Genomic DNA, 21,313 nt, shown 5'->3' with positions numbered 1-21,313 from the left:
TGTATTGGTTGAATCAAGAATTACGAAGCAATAAAAAATGAGTTAATCCACCAATTTTAATATTTTTTAAAAATGTCCAAAAGATAAAAAATAACCTACTCAATAACCTCTGAAACAGGTTATCTAATAACTTTGCAATAGCATAATATAGCCAGTATTTCTTCAGCTTTTAAGGATAGTCACCTGTGTCCTCCTCAGGAAAGGGCCTTCTGATTCCAGTGTCAAACACCTCCTTGTCTTTTCATGCGTGTTTTGTCACAGCTGATGCAGCAGCTGCCCTCAGTGTGGGTGCAGCACCCACTGGTGCCCAGGTGGACACGTGCCTACAGAAACATTGCCATGTTTCATAAAACACTGTCACTACCCACAGTCACTTCTGTTCCTGCTGACCAGTTCCTCCTGTCTGTATCACGCACCATAACTCTTCAAAAGTATTGGCTCTTTGTGTGGCATTTCTTGTGCATTCAGATGCTTTCTGTGCATTTTAACACACCCCCCTGTTTGGAGTATCAGGAACAGCTGTTGAATCTTTTTCAGTCCTTCTGTGTGCCTAAAAGGGGAGCTGTAGGAAGCATAAGCTTTATACTGAATTACTCAAAAAGGCATTAATAGAGTCTTAGAATTTGATATAGGCCTTACTGCAGCCAGTTTCAGTTCTTTATGCTTAGATGTGCCAGCATATATTTCCAGTAAACAGGACAGCATCTATGCTACTCAAAACCCTAAGGTTCTGCAAAGAGTACAGGGAGAAAAAATAATGAACCTCTTTAGGTTTCTCCTGGTTAACTTGTTAGAAAATTCTCTCTCATGCACAGAATTCTTCTCTCCTACAGCTTTATTCCCCTCACTCTGTGCTTGTTAGCACCCACCCTCCCTGCACAATCACATGCGGAAAAATAAAGCGTGTGGGTATTAAATGAGTTAATTGTAGATTAAATAATCTCAGGTGACTGTCCAGAGACCATGCTAACAAACTGCTAGTGGTGGGAGCCCCTGAAGTCCAGCTCTGATAAGGAATCAGAGCTGGGCTTAAGCAACCTCTGCTCTCTGGGGCAGAGCTGGACAGAGGCTCCTGGACAGCCCAGGCTGCTGAGTGGCCAGCTAAGGGCAGTGCTGATCCCATGGACACCGCAGGGGCAACCTCTGCTGGGGGTGAGTGCTGTCACCCTGCACAGGTGCTGCAGGGCAGGATGCAAACACTTGCTCCTCTAAAGGTTGCATTTGTGTTGGGAGATTTAGCAAAAGTGATCTTTGTGGCCTTTAAGTGCTCATAGAGGACCCATAAGAAAGATGGGGGCAAACATTTTAGCAAGGTCAAGAAAGGTCTAGTTCATTCTAGATACAAAACTCTAGATTTTTTACAGTTGGCAAAACACTGAAACTGGTTGCCCAGGGAAGGGGCAGAAGTTCCATCCCTGGAAACATTCAAGGTCAGGATGGACAAGGCCTTGTCCAGCCTGACCAATAAGCTTGGTCTAGTTGAAGGTGTCCCTGCTCATTGCAGAGAAGTTGGACTATATGGCCTTTGAAGTCCCTCCCAAACCAAACTATTCTATGATCTTGTTCAATATTTACCATTGCCAGGTCCTGGGCATAAGAACCAGCAACACCCTGCCTGCCTTTTTCTGTGTCTAATTTTATCAATGATTATCACGTCATTTAATCCACCTTTAAACAAATGTGTGGAAAATGTTTTCACCTGCTGCACAGATAGTTGAAAGAGATAACAGGATGACTGCCTGTGCCACGTGTCAATGAGTTCAAACTCCTATGAGTTTGTTAAAAAAAAAAAAAAAAAAAAAGTGAGACGAGTAGACAAGTAGGGTATTCTCCTGGGGTATTCCTGTGTTTACTTTTGGTATTACTTCTTCATACGTACTGCCATGCTGTATGGTGTGTCTGTATGAGACACCATGTGTGACAAAAGACTCTCACAAGGTTGCCCTATAGTTTCCAAAGCATTATATGAACAATCTTTTTATTCCAAAATTGCAGCCAAAGCCCCAGTGCCTGTTGCTAGCTCCAGGAACACTTACTGGTTGCAGAATTAAGGGATTGCCTCTACTACTTGCAGCAGCTCTCCAGCACTACTACAAGTGGATTAGGAGACACTGACTTGTTAAAGTGTAGTCCTAAATCCAGAACATCCTACTTGGTGATCTTTGGTTGCCACAGTGCTGCAAAGAATAATATGTTGGTCTAACTCTTTATTTTTGCTCATTTTCCATGTCTACCTCAGAATGCTACAGTGAAAGTGAGCATGAGGACCCAGAAATAACAGACACGCCACCTCCGCCCTACACTGTCCAGACCCCACCTCCTCCTTCGGTAAGTGTTCCATCTATTACCTCGTTTCTTGTTGCAAGCAGGTTGAAACAAAACTCTCCTGAGGTGGTGGCCATCTAGAAATAGCCTAAACCATTGTCTGGAAATGTCCACGCTGTGTTCCTATGAAGCCTTCATGCACAGACTGCCTGCCTGTGTCAGAACTCACAGCTGGCACATCCTGCACCACGGGGAGCTTTGCACAGTAAAGGATCAGCTCCTTCCTATTTGTCCTGCTGGAGAAAGGTGTCATTCTACCTCATACACAAACTCTGTCTTTTCTTTACAAGATTTTTTAACACACTGCTATAAGCTGGTTTTTTTTATACTGTTCTCTCTCTTTTTTAAAAATCCGTCCTGAAACCTCTCTCTTTTTGTGACCTTGGTAGCATATCTAACAGCTTCGTATTTATTTATTTGAGTGGGCTCTTTTTAAGACTGCTGAATTTGAAGCTGGTTTTGTGGCAGCGAAGTGGAGGGAAAGAGGCCTCTTCACACAGAGATAAAAATCTGTTTTTTTTCTTCTACCTCTGAAAAATAGAGTATGAAAAAAGATAATAGGCATTCTTCCAAAATCTATGTAGCATATTGTCCCAGAACATTCCTTCCTGTCTCACTTCATTTCATAAATTAAAATAAGCACTATGAACCCTCATGAGTCTAATCAAATTGACTTGCCTAATTATTATCTACTTCTTGCCCTATTAATCTTGTTTCTATATAATTGTTTTTCCCAGTGAGCTCATTGCCCTAATATGTGATTTAAATGGATTTTTTAAAAAAATCTTCAAATTAAAAAAAAAATCGATTTTTTTTTTTTAAAGTAAAGGAAGAAAAGTTGTTAATTTGATATGACAGGTAGCTTCACTAGTAGGTTTAGGGTGGGTTTTTTTCCTCTCTTTGCAGCCTTTAAAAGGAAAGTTTAATTTGTAGTAGAAGTCAGGAAGAGCTGTTGCAAGTAGCAGAGGCAATCCCATGATGTTTGTAGCCAGTAAGTTTTCCTGGAGCTAGCAACAGGCATTGAGGCTTTGGCTGCAATTTTGGAGTAAACAGACTGTTCATATAATGTTTTGGAAACTCTAGAGAGAGGGAGAGTATTTTTCCACTACATTTTTAATTTTTTTAAATTTTTCCCATTAAAATGGAAAGTCAAATTTACTTAATTCTGTGTTTAGAAGTGTGTGATCTGGTTTGGGTTGGTAATAAGGAATCCTGATTCAAGCCTTTCCCTTCTCTACCTGAAAGTTAACCCTGAGAGTTGTTGCAGTAGTATCCTTAGCACTAAACATTCTCGTGGCATCTCAGGGAAGGGAAGTGTCTGCTGCCTCACTGTTGTGGTACAAGTTCCTCTGTGGCACGCTGAAATGACACCCAGTAGCTGGGGTGGGCACAGGAGCAGCGGAGCAGGAGCAAATCAGAAATAAAGAGATGAGCTAGAGAAGCTTGTGCAATCACAGGCATTAATTAAAGGAGATGCTGTGGACAGGGTTGCCTGTCTGGCAATCTCTAATCAGCTCACATAAAGCTGGGAGCACATGTACACGGTCACCCACTCACCCCCCTCATTTTCAGTCAGATCAGTCAGTCTTCACTTCTTCTCCCGAAACGCGTGACGTTTATCACAGAACAATCCGCCTGGCGCCCGGGGCTGTGAGGGGTTCACTGCTGCAGAGCGTGGTTCTCTATTGCCTGTATGAGCTGGAAGTGAAATGTGACTGAGTGCCTATAAATATCAGAGGGGAGAAGAACTTTGGCAATATGTCTCCTGCAGTTATTCAGGGCTGTGGGTCAGTTAATGGAGCATCTTGAACTGTACACCTCAGAGCCTTGCCTTTAGGAGATGTAGATGTGTTTTCCGTCTGCTCGCCTCTGAGGGAATGCCTGCATTTTTCCAGATGATGAGTTTTAAACAGGTGCTGGTTTTAGTTCTCTGTTTTTCTGGTTTCCTGCTGCCTGTTGGTCTGTTGCTGCAGAGGTGATCTCCGGTTGTCTCCTTCCCATCTGCTCCTCTGGAGTGCTGGCCTCCACGTTTTGGCAGAGAACACGTGGAGGCAGGCAGTGGTGCAGATGCTGAGGGATCCTGCTTTCTCAAGCTTTCCCTTAAAGGGTGTCTTCTCTTCTGCCTTTGCCTTTGTCAGGTGATTTCCCAATTCTTCCTATCCCTTAAAATCCCTTCCCTTGTGGACTAGGGTTAATGTCTCCTAAACAAAGGTTTCGTCTTTTCACCCCAGAACTGCCACTGGAATCAGCTCCGTTGGTTGTGGGTCTGCCCCCTGCTCTGCTTGCTTGCATAGTCAGTAGGAACAGCTCTGTTTGACTGCAAGTCAGAGTCTTCTTTTAAATACCATATTTAATACCCCTTTCACTTCTGGGCAAGGGCTGAAACAAGAAAAACACTGAAAGGATTGGGAAAGTGCAGCTTCTACTAAAAGCTCAATTCTAGTTTACAGCCTGTGGTTGTCTCAGGGAAGGCTGGTTAAACACAGCTCTCTGCCAGTTTATTTGTTGCAGAGTTCTTGAACCAAGCTGTGAAGTCTCAAAAATGTGGTGGATTTGGGTTCATATTCTGTGGGTGCAGCACTTGGCCTACTTCAGTTTTCTCAGATTGCTACTGGAAGTGACACTTATCCTGTCAGCTCAGTGTCAGGAATGCCACAGGCATTGACTGGAGTGAAGGCCTTTTTATTATTTTAAGCAGAAAGGCCTCCAAAGTTCTTGACATTAGCTCCAAACCAAGAATTATTATTCTGAAAACTAATAGAAACCCCGGTGTAGGCTCTGTTACATTTTAGAGCAGCAAACACTTAGCTGTACTTCTAGAGCCAAGTTTGTACTTGCTGTTCTATTCTCTACTGACTCAAACCATTTTGAAATTTGCAGAAGAAAAAAGCGGTGATCATGAAATTCCATGTGTATGCATGAGTTTGGGTACTGTGGAGGACAAAAAGTAAGTGAGGAACAAATTATAACATCTGTAGTATAAAAGTTAAACTCACCACCTGCATTAATTTGTGCACGTGTGAATGCATACACAGTTAAAAAGTCAGCAGATACATTAAGACAATACATTGCAGCAGTGGCCAAAAAAGCAGTTGAAGAGTTTCATGGTCATAATTTTTCTCTAAAAAATATCTAGAGACTCATTAATCTCTAGTGGAATCCTTATGATCTGCTTTTTAAAACATCCCCAAATGGAAATGTATCATATGGATGATTGCAAAATTTCCAGAGGAGTCACTCAAATAAGTTAGGTAAACATTTGTCATGCCAAAGAGAAAACAAAACACAATACATATGCAAACAAAAGAAAAGAAACACCTTCTGGCAGTCTTATTTATTCTCACTCATATTTTTTAATTAACACACAATGAAAATGAAAATAAAAACATATTTCCCTCAGTGAGGCACAGCCTTCATTTCAATAACACTTTTTTTTTTTTTTTTTTTTTTTTTTTTTTTTGGTATAGACAACCCATAGAGGTGATATCTAATATCTTCCTTTCCCAGCTTTGAACAACTGACCATCTACAACATGTGGGCAAGAGCTCTCACTGTTTGGTTGTTCTGCTTGACTTTATAAAGGCTTCAACAATTTGTCTTTGTATAGGAGCTCTTAGATGAAATGCTTCGTATCACCTGTGTTCCCAAGGGCGTTTTTAGCACTCCTAGTTTGCTACAGCATCTCCTTGTCCTTTGCTTGAGGATGCATATGTGAAGGTTTCTATTTTGGAAACAAAACCACACCTGAAACACAGTGCTGTATTTTTCACATTGGAATATAAGTGCCTGGGTCCTGCAAGGTTTGGCACGGTCTTATAGGAATCACGAAAGGATCAGAAAACATGCCTTGGGAGGAATGGCTGAGAGAGCTGGGTTTGTTCAGTCTCATTGCCCTCTACAATTCCCTGAAAGGAGGTTGTAGTCAGGTGGGGGCCGTGACTGGGCTGGAGGAAGTGGCCTTAAGTTGGGACAGGGCAGATTCAGATTAGATATAAGACTTTTCACCATTAGGGTGGTCAGGGATTGGAATAGGTTACCCTGGGAGGTGGTGGAGTCACCATCTCTGGAAATGTTCCAGAGGGATCCGAATCCAGTGCTGGATGATGTGGTTTAGGGGTTGCAGTGGAAGTGCTGGGTGCTTGGCTGGACTGGATGAACTCGAGAGTCTTTTCCACCCTTGACAATTCTATGATACTATGAATGGCTTCAAAAATTTACAAAAGTGAAGAAGCTGCTATTAACAAATAGTGCTCACAGTCTGATCTAACTCTTCCTCATCCTCTGAATTGACTCCTTGTTAAATGATGCAGCTGTATTAGAAGCACAGGAAGGCTTTGCTGTTTTGAATATGAGAAGGAAGTAGTATGCATTACAGTATAGAAGCCTGAATTGTGGTGGTTAAAAATCATAATTAAAAAATTGTTACTCTTGGTTTGGTTTATTTGAATAAAACTTATTTCTGGTTTACTTTATAAATAGGTATTCCAGGCTAGCCCCTTTACTGTGTTTTCAGCTTTTCCAGGTTTCCCTAGCAACACCTTCCCAATAAGTTTCAATATTTTCAGTCTAGTTATCATCTGTTTTAATCCTTACACAGATCTATTTTACATAAATATTGAGGACCGAAACTTGCCAGAATTGTGGTCCATTAAATCTGGTATTCCAGTGCTGGCATTGGCCAGTAGGAGATGATATGCAGAAGGAGTAAACTTCTGCAGTAGCAAATCTGGCTTTCATATCATGATGATCTCACTACAGTTCCTGATAGTTTCTGCTAAGCCTTCTTGCCCTGGTCAATGATTATCCTTTGAACGGACTAGGAAAAGTACTTTACTGTACTTCAGTGCTTGGGACCCCTTCTGTCTATCTCTGATAATTGCATTGGTGAACTGAGTGTTTCATGTTCAATGGCTAATTTGGAGTTTTTCTTCTTCACTCTTGATTAGGCCAATAAAGTGAGGACAAATTAAAGAAAGAAGGTGAGTGTGAGACCTACCACAGAAGGCTACATTCAGCATAATGGTTTTCCTTGGTCTTTGTTTCCTTGGTCATTGTCAGTTTTATATCTCTTTTGCCTTTGGCTTCCTGTTGGCTTGGTTTCTGAAGTTACTGCTCATTAGGAGATTGATTGCCACACCACAGGCTTGTCTGGATGAATAAGTAACCAGATTACATCAATTTTTGGTCATTCAGCATTTGAGCTGCATATCTATACATCACATAGAACCTAGAAACAGGACTGACGTAAATAATTTTTCTTTTTTCTTCCCCCGCCTTCTTTTGTTTCTGGAAAGCAGGATCAGCAGAAGTCATCATTCACCTCAACTCTGTCAAGTGAAGCATCTTGTTCTCTCTTCTCTCCTGAAAGCACTTTCAATTCCCAAGAATCATCGTCTTCCTTGACATCCAAAGTGGTTTATTCCGAGAGGCAGTCCTGGCTTGACCTGGTGAACAGCTCTGCCGCGGAAGAGGGCGATCAGCCTTTAACATTCTGCGTACAGATCCATTCTGACGAGGCCCCCGAAGCGGTCTGTGGAGATGCAGCAGAAAGCCAGGAAGTCCGGCTTTCCGAACCCAACGGCGGATCCCAAACCTCTCACCTAAGTGCAGATACACATTGTCTGGCTGTGCCAGATGCAACAGGACAGCGATCACTAGCCAGAGGTGAGCTCACGAGACAGGAGGCTTTTGCTGCAGAGCCGTACAATAGAAGAGTTCCAGGTTTCCTGAACTTCCTTCCCCCTTCCTTCCTCTATATCCTTCACTGAAGAGTTTTCCAGTGGCGCACACATTTATAACATTTAAATTATTGCATATTAAATATATAACCTAGCATCTGGTTTGTAGGTACCTTTACAACTTTTCTCAAATTTGTGTCTATATGTTAGACCATAACCTCTGTGTATAAATTTAGCATAGACATAATTTCATTAACAGTCTTTATTTCAGTGCAGATATCTTTTATTAGTTAGGGTTGAATCAAAATGCTAACAAAGTGTTAACAAAGTGAATGGACACTGTAACAAAACTGTAATATGTAGAGAACAGTGAACATAGGATTAAGTCAGTCCAATTTTACAGATCTGTGCTGTTGCATTTACTCAAAGTACTCAAAGTACTCCATATTTGCTTCATTAAGCTTCATTGTAATCAAGAGAAAACAACTGAAATCCTGAATCAGAAAGTCTATTAAGACTGGATTTGTTTAAGCAAATAGGTGTCTGCGCAGTATCCTCCTGCTGAAATGTACTGCTAATTGAAAAAGGTGGCATGGTTCCAGAATCTGGTCATTGTTACTGTTTGTAACTCTCCTGTGTAGCAAGGAAATATCTCCTGCCTTTTGAGCAAAGCTTCTTCTTTCTGAATTAAAAGCAGTTGAAGCCTAAGAGTTGTTCCTGGCATACAGTTCTGAGTAGAGGGTTAATTCATAAGGGAACAACAACATTCCTGGGCCTCAGCTCTTCCCAAATCCTTGTAAAGATTTAAAGTGAGTACTTTGTTGCTGAAAGAGAAGGGTTGTCTCAGCACAATGCAAAAGAAAAGTGCATGTTAGAGCTTAGGCTGAAAGTAATGCAGTGGTGGAAAGAAACAACACTGGAGTTGTTGGGAAATCAGGGCATTTCTCTGTAGGTGAACTTGGTGCTGAAAGATGGTACTATGAGGCACATTAGTTACCTTGTCAGTGCCCCTGTGTTTTACAAATATCGACACCTAGAAAGCTGGCACACCTTTATGTAGTCATACCTTTCCTGATTTTACACACACACACACATGCAAAAAAAAAAGTAAAGTTTTCATCAAAAGTGAAAATTAACTCAGTTTTTTATGCTCACCTACATTATCCATTTTGTAGGCTTCTCTGCTAGAAAATTCTGCAGCAATGAAGAGCAGAAAAAATTAAAATCCAGAGTGAGCATATGTGCTGTTTCTATGTGTTGGAAAAGAGTGCTGTGCTTTGAGTTACTGTGGAATCTAATTCCCCTAATTCTGGCTTTTCAAGTTGTGAAAAGGCTGGAGCTGGCAGAAATGGAGTCCCTAATGAAAAAGTCACAAAGACATATTAAACATATTGTTTTCTGTAATTTTACCTTCTGAGTTGAATTTGATAAAGCAATGTCTTTGGAAAACATCATTAGGGATATTCAAGTGGTTTGTTGGAACCTAGGCCATGAATGGCATAGTGGCTTATAGATCCTATCGACAAAGATTCAGTGGTTGCTCTTCAGAAATCTAAACTTTTGCTTAGACTGTATTCCTCTGATATTGTCAGAAATCCTGCAATAATGTGTAGGTTATTGCTTTCTATTGTAATGTAAGGGTGACAGATACTTTTATGGATGTCATAGAATGTGCATGACACATTCATAATCACTTAAATTATAGTTTGATAGTCTCAATCGTACTAACCAATTAAATGGGATTAAAATGTAAATCAAGGCATATTTTGGTATACTCCTGCAGTGTGCAAGATGGTTTAATTTTGATAAGATTATTCCTGGGGAAATGAATTCTTCTGTTGCTCACTGCTTAGCTGATGGGCAGCCCTGATGGCAGAACACAGAACACTTCCATCCGAACCACAGTGGTGGTCACTGACAGAATTCCAGAAATAGATCATTTCACCAAGACAGTCGCTATGGAAACTGTGTCACCTCACTAGTTCTTGTCTGCTTCATAATCCATTGCTGACTAAGTAAATGTACACCAGACACAGGTCTGTCTTTCCTTTATCAGTCTGCATATTATGGGCTGGGTGTGGAGAGTGCTGCTGTGTGGGGCCCTTCCCTGCAATGGTCACTGAAAACATTAAGGAAATATTTTGCAAGGAGATTAAGCTACTTCAATTTGAGCATGAAGTAGGAAAAGAAGGATTAATGTAAAATAACATTTCAGTTCCAAATGAAAGTTATCAAAAAGGATGCAATTCTGGTTCAATTCCCCAAGAATTTCCCTCTCCAGCTAGTTGATAAGCATGTGCATAAATACTGTGAGATGAATTCAAGTTGTTGAGTAAAATCTAGCTGCAAATTCTCCTGATTTGCAATAACTGGTAAGACCACCCTTGTTATCTGATGCAAAACAAGAAGGCATAGCTCAGTGCAGTTGGTATCAGTGCTTTACAGTGCTTCTGAATAGTGGGTTTCTGACATGTTTTAGAGTCATGAGACTGCATCCAGGAGGAGACAAGTCTGTCTTTTGTCCACATTTGTCCTGAAAGCACATGTTCCCTGTGTGTAAGGATGGCCCTGCTGTCATCAGAACAGCTATGTTCTTAGGTAGTCTGTCATCCCAGTCCCCCACAGAACCTCTGAGTGTGTCTCTCTCTTTCTCCTGGTGAGGCTAAAAAACCCTCCCACACTGTTTTCTGGCCACATTCTTTAAGGTAAAGCCACAAGTTGAATTTTTGGTTGTAGCTGATAAGAGCCTAGAGTTGAGGTGAAAATTTTCTAGGACTGAAGAGCACTGGGCAAAGTCTAGAAATGGAGGCCAGTGTGAGAAAAGTTGGTACTAAAAGGAAGAAAGAGTAGCTATGGTTTTGTGGGAAGAGCTTACCATGAAAAAGTACAAAAACAGTGAAGAAACCTTAGTGATGAGTTAAACAATGGAAGAAACATTTTCCAGAAATAAATGCATGAATCTCTATAAGAAAAGCTACACATTCAACTAAATGATGATGGATTATTTTTTCTACAGAAATTATTTAATGAACTCTGCTAAGCAACTGTGAGTGTCTGGTGCAAGGAGCCATAACATTTGATATTTTTAACAATCTTTCCAACCACTCTTAGTGGTGTTATGAACACTGTCAGCATTAATTCTCTGCATCAGTTACTGGGGAGATGTTACATACCAGAGAGTGATACAAATAAGGGGGGTTCATAAGTTTTCTCTTTTGAAAGGAGACCAACATTATGCATCCATTTATTTTTTGGGAATATTTAAGACTTTGGTGATGCAGCTTGCTACATGCAGAGTGACAAAGGATTCTAAGCTGCTTGTGATGCAAAGAAACGGAAAGGTAAACAAGAAACAGCTGAGAATACAAGCAGCTGTCTGGCTACGTGCACTGTATCCAGGAGCTGGCCTTGGCCCCTCCAGGATGGCTAGACACACTCTCCATCCTTTGTATTTCTTCTGGCAACCACTGGAAGAAAAAGTCTATGACCCTGACACACCACCATTATGATAAAAAACCTCAACAGCTAAAGGAAACCACAGGAACTATGAGGTTATATAAGAGAATAGGAATGTGTGTTCCTCTTTATTTAGGGATCTACTACTATAGCAGTAAGATCCTTCTTCCCTGCATTTTCTGAGGGTTTCATGATTGTATGAAGTTAATGTATCTTGGCAAGACATTCCTATTTTACCACTTCTGGTTCATTTTACCTTAGCTCACAGTAGCTGTGGAAGATCTGCTGTGTGCTGATATTTTCAAACAGCTTTTCAAATACCTCTCAGATTTTATCTGGGTTGGTTTTGTGGGAAGGAGTTGGTTAAATAGGAGCTGGATTCATTCAATTCCTTCTGTTCTCACGACTGACATCCTCTTCCTCTCTGGAGTCTGCCTGTGCCAGTAATAGCCAGAACAGGTCCTCTGGTGTGCTCTGGCCCCTTTGTTCCTTCTGCAAAAGTTATAGAAAATAGCTAGATCGTGGCTGAGACTAGATGAGAAATGTGCTTATGGTGAGAACAACTATGTAGAGAAACAACTTGAATAATTATTTCGTTTCTCATCAAAAAAGCTTTAGAAATCACAGTGAAAACTATGGTGCTACGGTTTTCTGAACCCTCTGAAAAATAGAGGCTTATTTATGTTGTTTCCAGTTCAGTTTATTAAAATTCCACCCCTCACTGCTGAATCCACTATACTGTCAGACAACAGCATCTAATTGTGGTAACATAGTTTTCCTATTATTTTCTTCCAATCTTTCCTCCCTTAGTTCTGCATTTGCCAGTAAGGAGTTTGCCTAAGTTATGCTCACCTAACTGAAATTTTTTCTGTATTTTCTGTTCCATAATCATGTGGGAAATGGGATTTCCCTGAGGTGACTTCATATTCCCATCAAAAAGTCTAGTGCCACTGTGGAGAAGGGCTAGGGAGTGGATAGGTAGGTAAGGGCAGAAATCATCTGTGACTTTTTCCCTCTGCTCTTTCCAGCCTTGGGTGAATGTGTTCTCTCTACTGGCGTAAAAAAATTTAGCAGAATCAGAAACAGAGGTGCTGGCAAAGCTACAAGATGCTCATAAGAGTAGCAAGAACAGGAGGAAGAAGCAGAGTTTTTTTCCCTGGGATTAATACACAACTGGGGGTCTGTGAGATCTCAGATACTAAATGGGAGAACAAATATTTACATTTCAGATAAATTTAGTGAGATACGTTCTGTTGGAGGTGGTTTTCAATGCAAAATGCTCTTTTTGCCAAACATTTCCTATTTCTCTATCTTGACTACTGGGAAACAGTCAACATTATTTTTCACAGCTGCTTTTTTAAAGTTCTGGATAATCTCACTTATGGAGGCCTAAAGAGCATTAAAGTTGAGATTTCAGACAGGCTCCTGCACTGATGCTCCAAGATGAGGAGTCTCAAAATCTTAATGTCTACAGCCTCTGGCAAGTTGGCTGACAGAAGAGCTGAAGCTGAAAATTGAGGAGGTGAAGAATAGGCACGTTGAGCCTCTGGGAGGTTGTTCTTGTCTGTGATACCTCCTGTTAGGAGGAAATTCCAGATAAATGGCATCAAGCCTCAGAATTGTGTTTTAGTTCCCCTAAATCAGAATTTTTCAGTTCCTCCGTTACCTCTCCCCCTTTCAGATTTACAGCATCAATCTAATGCTTTCAGTGGCAGCTTCAAGCCTGCAAAATGTGGGCTTTTTCTTTCTGAGCTTGGCTCAGGGGTACTCAGGGTGCTGAAGGTAAAATTCCAGATAGGTCACAGATAGTCTGGCCTCAATTTGTAGAGGTTTGTTGGCAGACATATTCTTTGTCAACAGCAACAGTGCACAATATTAGGATACTCTCTTATTTTTTTAGCAGTAGTTGAAATTAATCAAAGATGGAGACAAGAGTGCTGTGTAACTCACACCTGGCTCTACACAACCTGCAAGTTCCACTCATTACAGTAGTTTGCTGAAATTCCATTTAGTCCTTTATCCACCTGATATGAAGAATCTGACACATTCCTTTCCCTTTGAAATTACCTGACCCTGATTAACCCCTTGGAGGATGAGAATGGTGGAGGAATAAGAAATAGGAAAAGAGTTTCAGGTAGAAGTCTTGAAAGTCTGTAGGAGCTGAGTACACTTTGATGGGCAAGTGCATCATGTGCAAGCCTTCTCCTGGGCTTTTCTGACTTTGGCTCCATCTTTTTCTGTGCTGAATGTTACTGTACCCTTTACAGTTTCCCACAAGTGCACGGAAGATATCAGATTATTTAGCATGAAAGAAGAGTGTTCAGTGAGGGTGTTTTCTCAGGTCTTGCTGCTTTGCAACCCTCAGGATACTAGGGAAGTTCATGAGTAAGTCTCAAAAGGTGTCTGGAGCGGGGTCCTTAAGTCTGCTGTGAGTTGACTTTATCTAAAAGTTGCTGAGCGGAGGATTGAAGCAACTTTTTTCCCTTCTTACACAGTTTTCTTGGATAGTTAATGAAAATCAATTTATCTCTCAAAGTATTACTGTGTACAGCCCTAATGGGTGATGTCCACAGCAGAGTTGAGCCAGTCCAGTGCAGAAGCTGGCTAATGAAACAAACAGCTGCTTCATCCCAAGAAAGTAGGCAGGAAACCAGTTATTGCAAGCCTCCTGGCATGTGCCAACAGCTTTCAGGAAATACTATTGCCGTGTATTATGCCTTACACTTCCATTTTTTTTTCTGTTTCCTGCAGCTTGTTAAATATACAACAGTTCTCCTTTTCCTCCCCCAGCAATGTACCAATGTTGGAAGTTATATTTAGTTTTTGTCAAGTTGTAGTAGGCTTTTTATAATCACACAGTAGTGAAGAATAGACCAGAAACACAGCGAAGGCAAATATTTGCAGCATATCATAAACCTTTCTCGTAACCTAAATATTTAGAAAGAACAGAGATGTAGGAGGATGCTGTACTTTATAAAACATGGAAAAGATAAGAAGCAGCCTCCTTAGCATGCTGACATATTGCAGAATTCTTTTCACAGCATCATGACTGAGCAGAAGGACATGTTCCTTTTGTTGTGAATATATTTGCTGACTGCAGATGATTTAGAAAAGTAAATGTTTAACTTTAAAAGAAAAAAGTGTCCAGCCAGTTCAGTGGGAATGGGAAGGACTGCAGTTGAGAAGAACCAACACCACTACCCCCAGTGACATAAAACCAAGTTATCCAAAGTGGATCTTGAGGGGCTCATTGGCACCCTGGAAACAGCAATAGCTGTAAGATTTTCCTTTAGAGATCACTGAAGCTGTGTGGACTGAAGGACAAGAAGCGAGTTGCGCAGTCTGTTGCTAAAAATGGCCTTCTGCTGAAACCCCCCAACATATGCCCGGCACATTTTTTGGTTCCGTCTGTTCATTTTTAAGCTCTTTTATTCTGAGAAATGCCTTTGCTTAAACTTTCATCTTATTTTATGCTCTTCTCATCTGTTTATTCGCTTTTCCTTTCGTGTACTCTATGTCTTGGAAGATGGTCCTGCAGCTTGGGAGCCAACAGAATAATTAAGGTGGAGATAATCGAGGCTTTGTTGTGAGGCTTTATAGGCAAATTCTCTGCTGCAATCTGTGAAACTCCAGGGCAAGACATTAGATTCCCCAAGAGTTCTTGCTTTAATCTGTTTTCTAGGGACCTTCTCTCAGGGTCCCTGAAATGTTTCTATGTTTCTTTTAATTGCTCATTTTTTGAAACTCTGTTTTCAATATTTACCAAAACCTGGTGATGAACCAGCACACCAAAGAGAATTTGCCCTGTCAGTTGCCAGGCAGAAGCGTAATTCACTGTGTGTAGCATGCAGGGAGGGAGGAATGGGTGTAGATGCTATCAGAGTTGTTTCATTCAAACATAGGGCTACTGACAGTTGTTCAAAGCCTGTGATATATTCAGAGCATTAAAGCAGCACTCTATTAGTGGAGATACAAGCTCACATCTGTTTGGATCATTACCTGATTCTTAACAACATGTGAGCATGTCTTTCTCATAGGCATTATTACCCTAGAAATTACCCTAATTGCCCTCAGTTTTAACTCTAATACAATTATTTTTTGAGTGGTTAAGAGCCTTCCTAATAGCTGAACATAACTTTTCTGTTTTCTGCTGCTACATTCATGTCCTCATACCCAATTTATTCTTTCCTTTGAAGACCAGGATAAGTGTGGTGATGATGATGATGAGATGGAGCGACTGTACAAGTCATTGGAGCAAGCAAGCCTGTCTCCCATTGGTGATCGCCGACTGTCAACTAAGAAGGAGCTTAGGAAGTCATTTATCAAGCGCAGCAAAAACCCCTCCATTAATGAGAAACTCCACAAAATTCGAATGCTGAACAGTACATTAAAGGTGAGTTTGCAGATCTTGCCAATGAAAAGCTTGAGAGAAAAAAACAGTTTGGCTGAAAAAGAAGCAGTACAGACTTCAGCCAAACTCTAATTATTTATTTACAGAAAGCCCCAGAGAATTTTAAGCTTTTGAATTCTTTTTTTCTGCTTCATTGTGAACACTGATCTGTGTTATGTTGTTCAGCTGGAACTGGAAGCAGAGGCAATAGCTCAAGAGGGACTCCTCTTACAGATGTTCCAGCCCATTTAGAAAATTTAATAAAGAAAACTCTTAGTTAACTGGAAAACTTGCTAGCTCAGCTAAATGCACTGAACAGGGGAGCCTTAAAAAGGAAGGGCAGACAAAGTACCTTGATGATAAAGGACATGAAAATGACCCTGAGCCAAAAAAAGTTTTCCTTATGTGATTATATCAGAGAATGTACAGGATGTGCCAAAGCTATTGTAAAGACCTCCTGTAACTAAAATATTTCTAATAGCAAAAGCATCCTGTTTTTATGTTGGAAATATATCACAAACTGGAGGGGTACAGGGGTTCAAGAGACGTTCCATGAAAGGGCTGGTAAATCTGTCTGGAATATGGGAATTTATGAAGCGGTTTACTTGCCAGCATCCAGTGTCACGGGATGAGTGGTACTGAGGGAAACATAAAGCTTAACCATAGAATTTATATTGTAAGGAGAAGACAGAATAAATGCAAGCTTGGGGCTTCACTTGTTTCTTTTCTTATGCATTAGAAGCAGGAATTGAGTATCTTGTTTCAAATGGATATATTTGGCTTCAGGCTCTGTAAGCTGGAGAAATGCATGTAGAATGGTTGGATTTGATGATCGTAGAGGCCTTTTCCAACCTCAGCTGTCCTATGATTTTAAAAACTTATCCTGCCAGCACAATCATTGGCTTGATAATTGCAATGGAAGGATTGTGTTTGGCACCTCAACCTGTACTGAAATTCCTGAAAAGTAAAGGGAATTGGGAAGAGAAGCATCCTTCTTGGCTCTGTATGAAACCTGGTGAAGTCTCTCCTTAGTATCAAAGAGTTTTCAGAGATGTGGCAGTGACTACAGGAGTATTCATTTGCATCAGCAGTAAAGTGAGCCCCCCACATAGCAGAAAGTTGGTTTAAAAAGTACATGTACTCCCCAGGACAGGAAGCTACATGTAGAAACATTCCAAAAAGTTTTCCCTGACAGGACCCTCACTAATAAATCTAAGAACCATCTAGTGCAAAATGGAGTTGTATGTTGTGGGACAGTCACTTTGGTTAGTATGGAGCTGAATGGAAGCCTTAATGTCAGACATAAGCAAGAAGGACAATGGTGCACTGATTTAGTGTGGGAGTATTATATAAGTTGTGATTAACTTAGGTTTGTCTGACACTTGTATTTAATATGGAAAAATAAGTTTTGGAGTGTTCGTAACATATAAAATATGTTGACATCTTTGTTGGGTTTGTTTGTTTGTTTTGGGATTTTGGGGGGGGGTTTTGTTTCTTTTCGTTATTGTTTTTTGGTTGGTTTTCTTTTTTTTGCTTTCTTCAAACTAAGAACCTGGAGTATTGACAAGAAAAATAAAAAAGCACAGACACTTTCTCAGAGACACAAACAGAGTTCTCTACACAGCAGTATTTAAGTTAGCCTGTCTGAAAGTCAAGTGCCTGCAGTGGGAATGTGCCATATTAATTACATCAATGGAATTATGTGCTTTTAAAGTCAATTTTCTTAATGTATAATTTAAGACATAAGATAATTGGAAATGATCTACTGGAAATTTGAAAATCAGGATTTTTTAGATCCATATGTACTCTGCTTTAATTAAAACCCTATTAGTTTGAGAAGTGATTTATGCAAGTCTCAATGCAATTTTAATTTTAGACTTTTGACTCCACATATTTAACAACAGATTAATGTTGCTGCCACAATATATCATTAACAAAACATGCTTTGAATACTTTGGAAGAGAGGGAAGCTATGAGCAAATGCATCACAGTCTTAGTGAATGTGGGAAATAATTTTAGTGCCACAGGAGAAACTCCATGGCATGACTTTTTGCTGCCAAGTTTGTCCAGTAGAAATACTTATCTTCCTTCTACCTCCTTATCTCCTTTCTTCTTCTCCTAAGCTAACTGTACATATCCCTGCATCAATGCCAGAAGTCTTCTTAAAAGGGCTGGCACTGGGACTTGAAGGTAGGACGTGTGTAAAACACAGTTGAAAGAGCTTTTGGGTTTAAAAAGCAGCTAAGGCATGACAGGAATTGGAGCAGTTGAAGGTTCATTAGATTAGTAGTGGGATATGGATATAGAAACAGCTGATGGCTGCTATCAGAAGGTGAAATGAGTGTGTGGGAGTACTTTCAAGTGTTTTCAAGGCAGCCACCAGCACAGGGTATGCTGAATGGGTGGCAGTAGGAGAAGATGGTTAGAACTATTCCATTGCTCTCACACACAGACTGAAGTGAGGGGGCCCAGCAAAAGTAGCCAAGTTTTGTTAGTGCAGCATGGTGCCTCCATTAATAAATTATACCTGCTAACTGGGTCTTCTCTATCCTGTGGTCCCTGGATAGGCAATATGGGCTGGAAAGGCAAAGTGGTTTGTTATGCCACAACATGTGAGGACATCAAAGAACATCAGTGTGTGAAAGGAGGGGGGAAGGAAGACAGAGCCAGGCTATTTTCAGTAGTGCCCAGTGACAGGACCAGAAGAGAGGGTTCAGACTAAGACACAGAAGGTTTCCCCTGGATAGCAAGAAACACTGAGAGGGAGACCAAGTGCAGGCTGTCCAGGGAAGCTGTTGGGTCTCTATCCTTGGAGATATTCAAGACTCATCTGCACACAGTCCTAGGCAGCCTGCAGTGGGTGGCTTTGTTTGAGGAAGGGTTTTGGACCAAATGACTCCCAGAGGTCCCTTCCAAGCTCAGTCATTCTGTAGTTCTGTGACATACACAGTCTCAGTGTCCCTGCATCAGTCACTGCCCACATCTTACAAGCACCAGGGTGCCTGCAATATATGGTCTGAGCTGCTCTTGCCTTAAAGTAGATACCAGATTTACTGGCAGTAGCTGGTGGTAGATGACAGACACAGGTACTGTAGCCACTCAACTGCCAGTGCACAAATTATATCCAAAATTATGGTCAGTCCCGCTCCTAGAGAAGAGACATTTATCAGATGGAATAAGTGTTCTTGAGAAAGTTTGAAATGCTGTGAATTACAGAAATAAATGCTGCTGTGTCTTGTTTCATGCAGGTACTGTCTTGTTGAGAGACAGAATAACAATGTGTCATTTTCACCTGAATCTTCTCTCATCAAGTTTTGTTAAGAAGCCTATAAAAAAAAATCTAGATGAAATCATATCTTGCCTTTAACTGGGAAGAATTTTTACTGTAGACATAACTTTGATGACCTACTCTCTAAAAATGGCAACAAGATGCCAGGAGGATGGGTAATTGGCCTTCTCCTTGTGACACGAGTCTAACATTCCCAGAGTGTTTTTGTTAGGGACAATTGCCTTGACATTTTCTGTGGAAATAACCACTTGTTCTCTTCCTAGTGTAAGGAACATGACCTGGCCACAATTAACCAGTTGCTAGAGGACCCAAAGTTGACAGCGGTGAAGTACAGAGAGTGGAGGAGCACAAACATCATGCTGGTCCAAGATATTTATCAGCAGCAGGAGGTCCAGGACACGTCCACAGAGAATAGTGAAGAGCAAGAAATGACTCCACGGCCAGTCACTGAAAGTGCTATTTGATCAAGGGCACATGGCAAGATTTTTCTCCACGGGTCTTCACGTACAAGCAATTTAAGCTGCTGTATCTTGAGGTTTGTTTTTCGCAAGGGTGCTTCAAAAGGAAAACAACCTAGTCTCCAAAGTTTTAAATGCTCTTGCAGAACTCATTTAATGTCAAATGGGCAAGTTCCCCAAACTTGCCCAAGTTGCCCAAAAAAGCACGTCTGAATGTGCCTACGTACGTAAGAAGACTATTTAACAAAGCAGCAAAGAAACGTTTTCAGTTTTTGGAGAAGAAAATTATAAGTGTCCGGCTTCTGGAGGACACAGAACTGTGTAATGTGTACTGTATAAATATGAGATCCTTGGGATTGTTTTAACCATACAACTTACCTTGAAATGAAGCTAAACTGATCCCAACAGGATGTAGTCTACCTTTTTACCCTCTAAGGTAACCCGATGTATACATTTTCACCTCTGTACCCGTTTACTTTCACCACTCAACCAGCTTAAATGGAGACAAATGGAAGAGTAATTATGCATGAGTTGATACTGTAGACAGCTGCCAGGCACCCAGTTTGGGCTCTGCCTGATGTTTTATGAGTTTCAAATTTATTTATGCTCCAGACCAAAAAGGTACTGTCTTTCTACATGAAGAAGATGTCTCTAAATTTTTGCTAACATGTAATTTACTCTTCAGTGAGACAAGATTCAACAAGATTTTCTTATGGACTTTGCAGAATTCCTTGGAAGATTATGTTCTTCTTTCTTATTTTTGACAATTGGGAGTATTAAGGTACAAGTTCATCCCAGAGTCCAACTTAAGGAAGGTGATCATATTCACAAGCCAGAAGCTAAATGACTCAACTCCTAATGTGGACCTGGAAGTGTAAAACAAAGCTGCAAATATTTTTGTAAATATATGTAATTTTATGACTTATATGAATGTGACTATGTACTGTATAGACATTTTATTTATATATTTATATATGCTGAATTTCCTAATATAAATAGGCACATGTGGACCAAGCCCACCCAGCTGTGAGTGCTTACAGATTGACTTGAAATGCCTCTTTATTTTGTGTTCCATTATAGATCACAGTAATGGCTCTGCAGCTGAGACTACCCTGAGGCATATGCTGTGACTCTTCTGCTTTTCTAGCTTTGAGTTTTAGATGAGGAAAATCTGTATGACTTAGGGCCTGAAAAAAGTTTTCTGGAGAGTTTCAAGATTTCCCTTTGGGGGAAAAAATAAGAGGTTTTGCTGCAGGATCATTATTTTTGGCTTCATTGTCCTCAGTACAAGGTTTTGGGCTTTTGCTTTCCTCTCTTCTGCAGTATAAGGAATTTTGCAGAGTGCTGAATTTTGAAAAGCAAGAATTAGTCCACCATTCACAAATTAATGTCACTACAGGAGCTGTGACAGTCTGCACTTCTGTTGCTATTTCATGATGAAATTCTTTGTCATTAGTTTTCAATACAGTTTATCTTTTAAAGCAAAATACACTATAGAGATGCAGCCATATTCACCTCTCTTTATACATTTTATGTTTTTTCATAGCTTGATTGACCAAACAAAAGATAATGGTGTTAGTGGGAACATATGAAATCTTTTCCACCTGTGTAGTGATTTGTTTGAGCGTTGATATTGCGCTTTTAATACTCAGCAGCTTTTCTTTTAAAATAGAGTCAAGGAAATAGATAAAAATTACTAAATGGAGAAGCAGACACA

The 21,313-nt window shown here is 40.5% G+C and overlaps 1 protein-coding gene across 1 annotated transcript in view; it reads left to right on the top strand.

The window, feature by feature from the left end:
* IPCEF1 (interaction protein for cytohesin exchange factors 1) overlaps positions 1–19,602 on the top strand; it is a gene marked incomplete at both ends in the record, with an annotated part of 33,644 nt that extends 14,042 nt beyond the window's left edge. Inside the window, 4 exons of the mRNA XM_084202632.1 lie at positions 2,240–2,328; positions 7,623–7,989; positions 15,656–15,852; positions 19,402–19,602. Coding sequence (XP_084058758.1) covers positions 2,240–2,328; positions 7,623–7,989; positions 15,656–15,852; positions 19,402–19,602 — 854 coding nt within the window. The remainder of the gene's footprint in view (positions 1–2,239; positions 2,329–7,622; positions 7,990–15,655; positions 15,853–19,401) is intronic.
* Between the last annotated feature and the right edge of the window lie 1,711 nt (positions 19,603–21,313).

Source organism: Fringilla coelebs (assembly GCF_963513975.1).
Source record: "Fringilla coelebs genome assembly, chromosome: 3".
NCBI classification, from domain to species: domain Eukaryota; kingdom Metazoa; phylum Chordata; class Aves; order Passeriformes; family Fringillidae; genus Fringilla; species Fringilla coelebs.
Note: the sequence above shows the minus strand (reverse complement) of the source record. Positions and strands in the feature narration are given on the sequence as shown.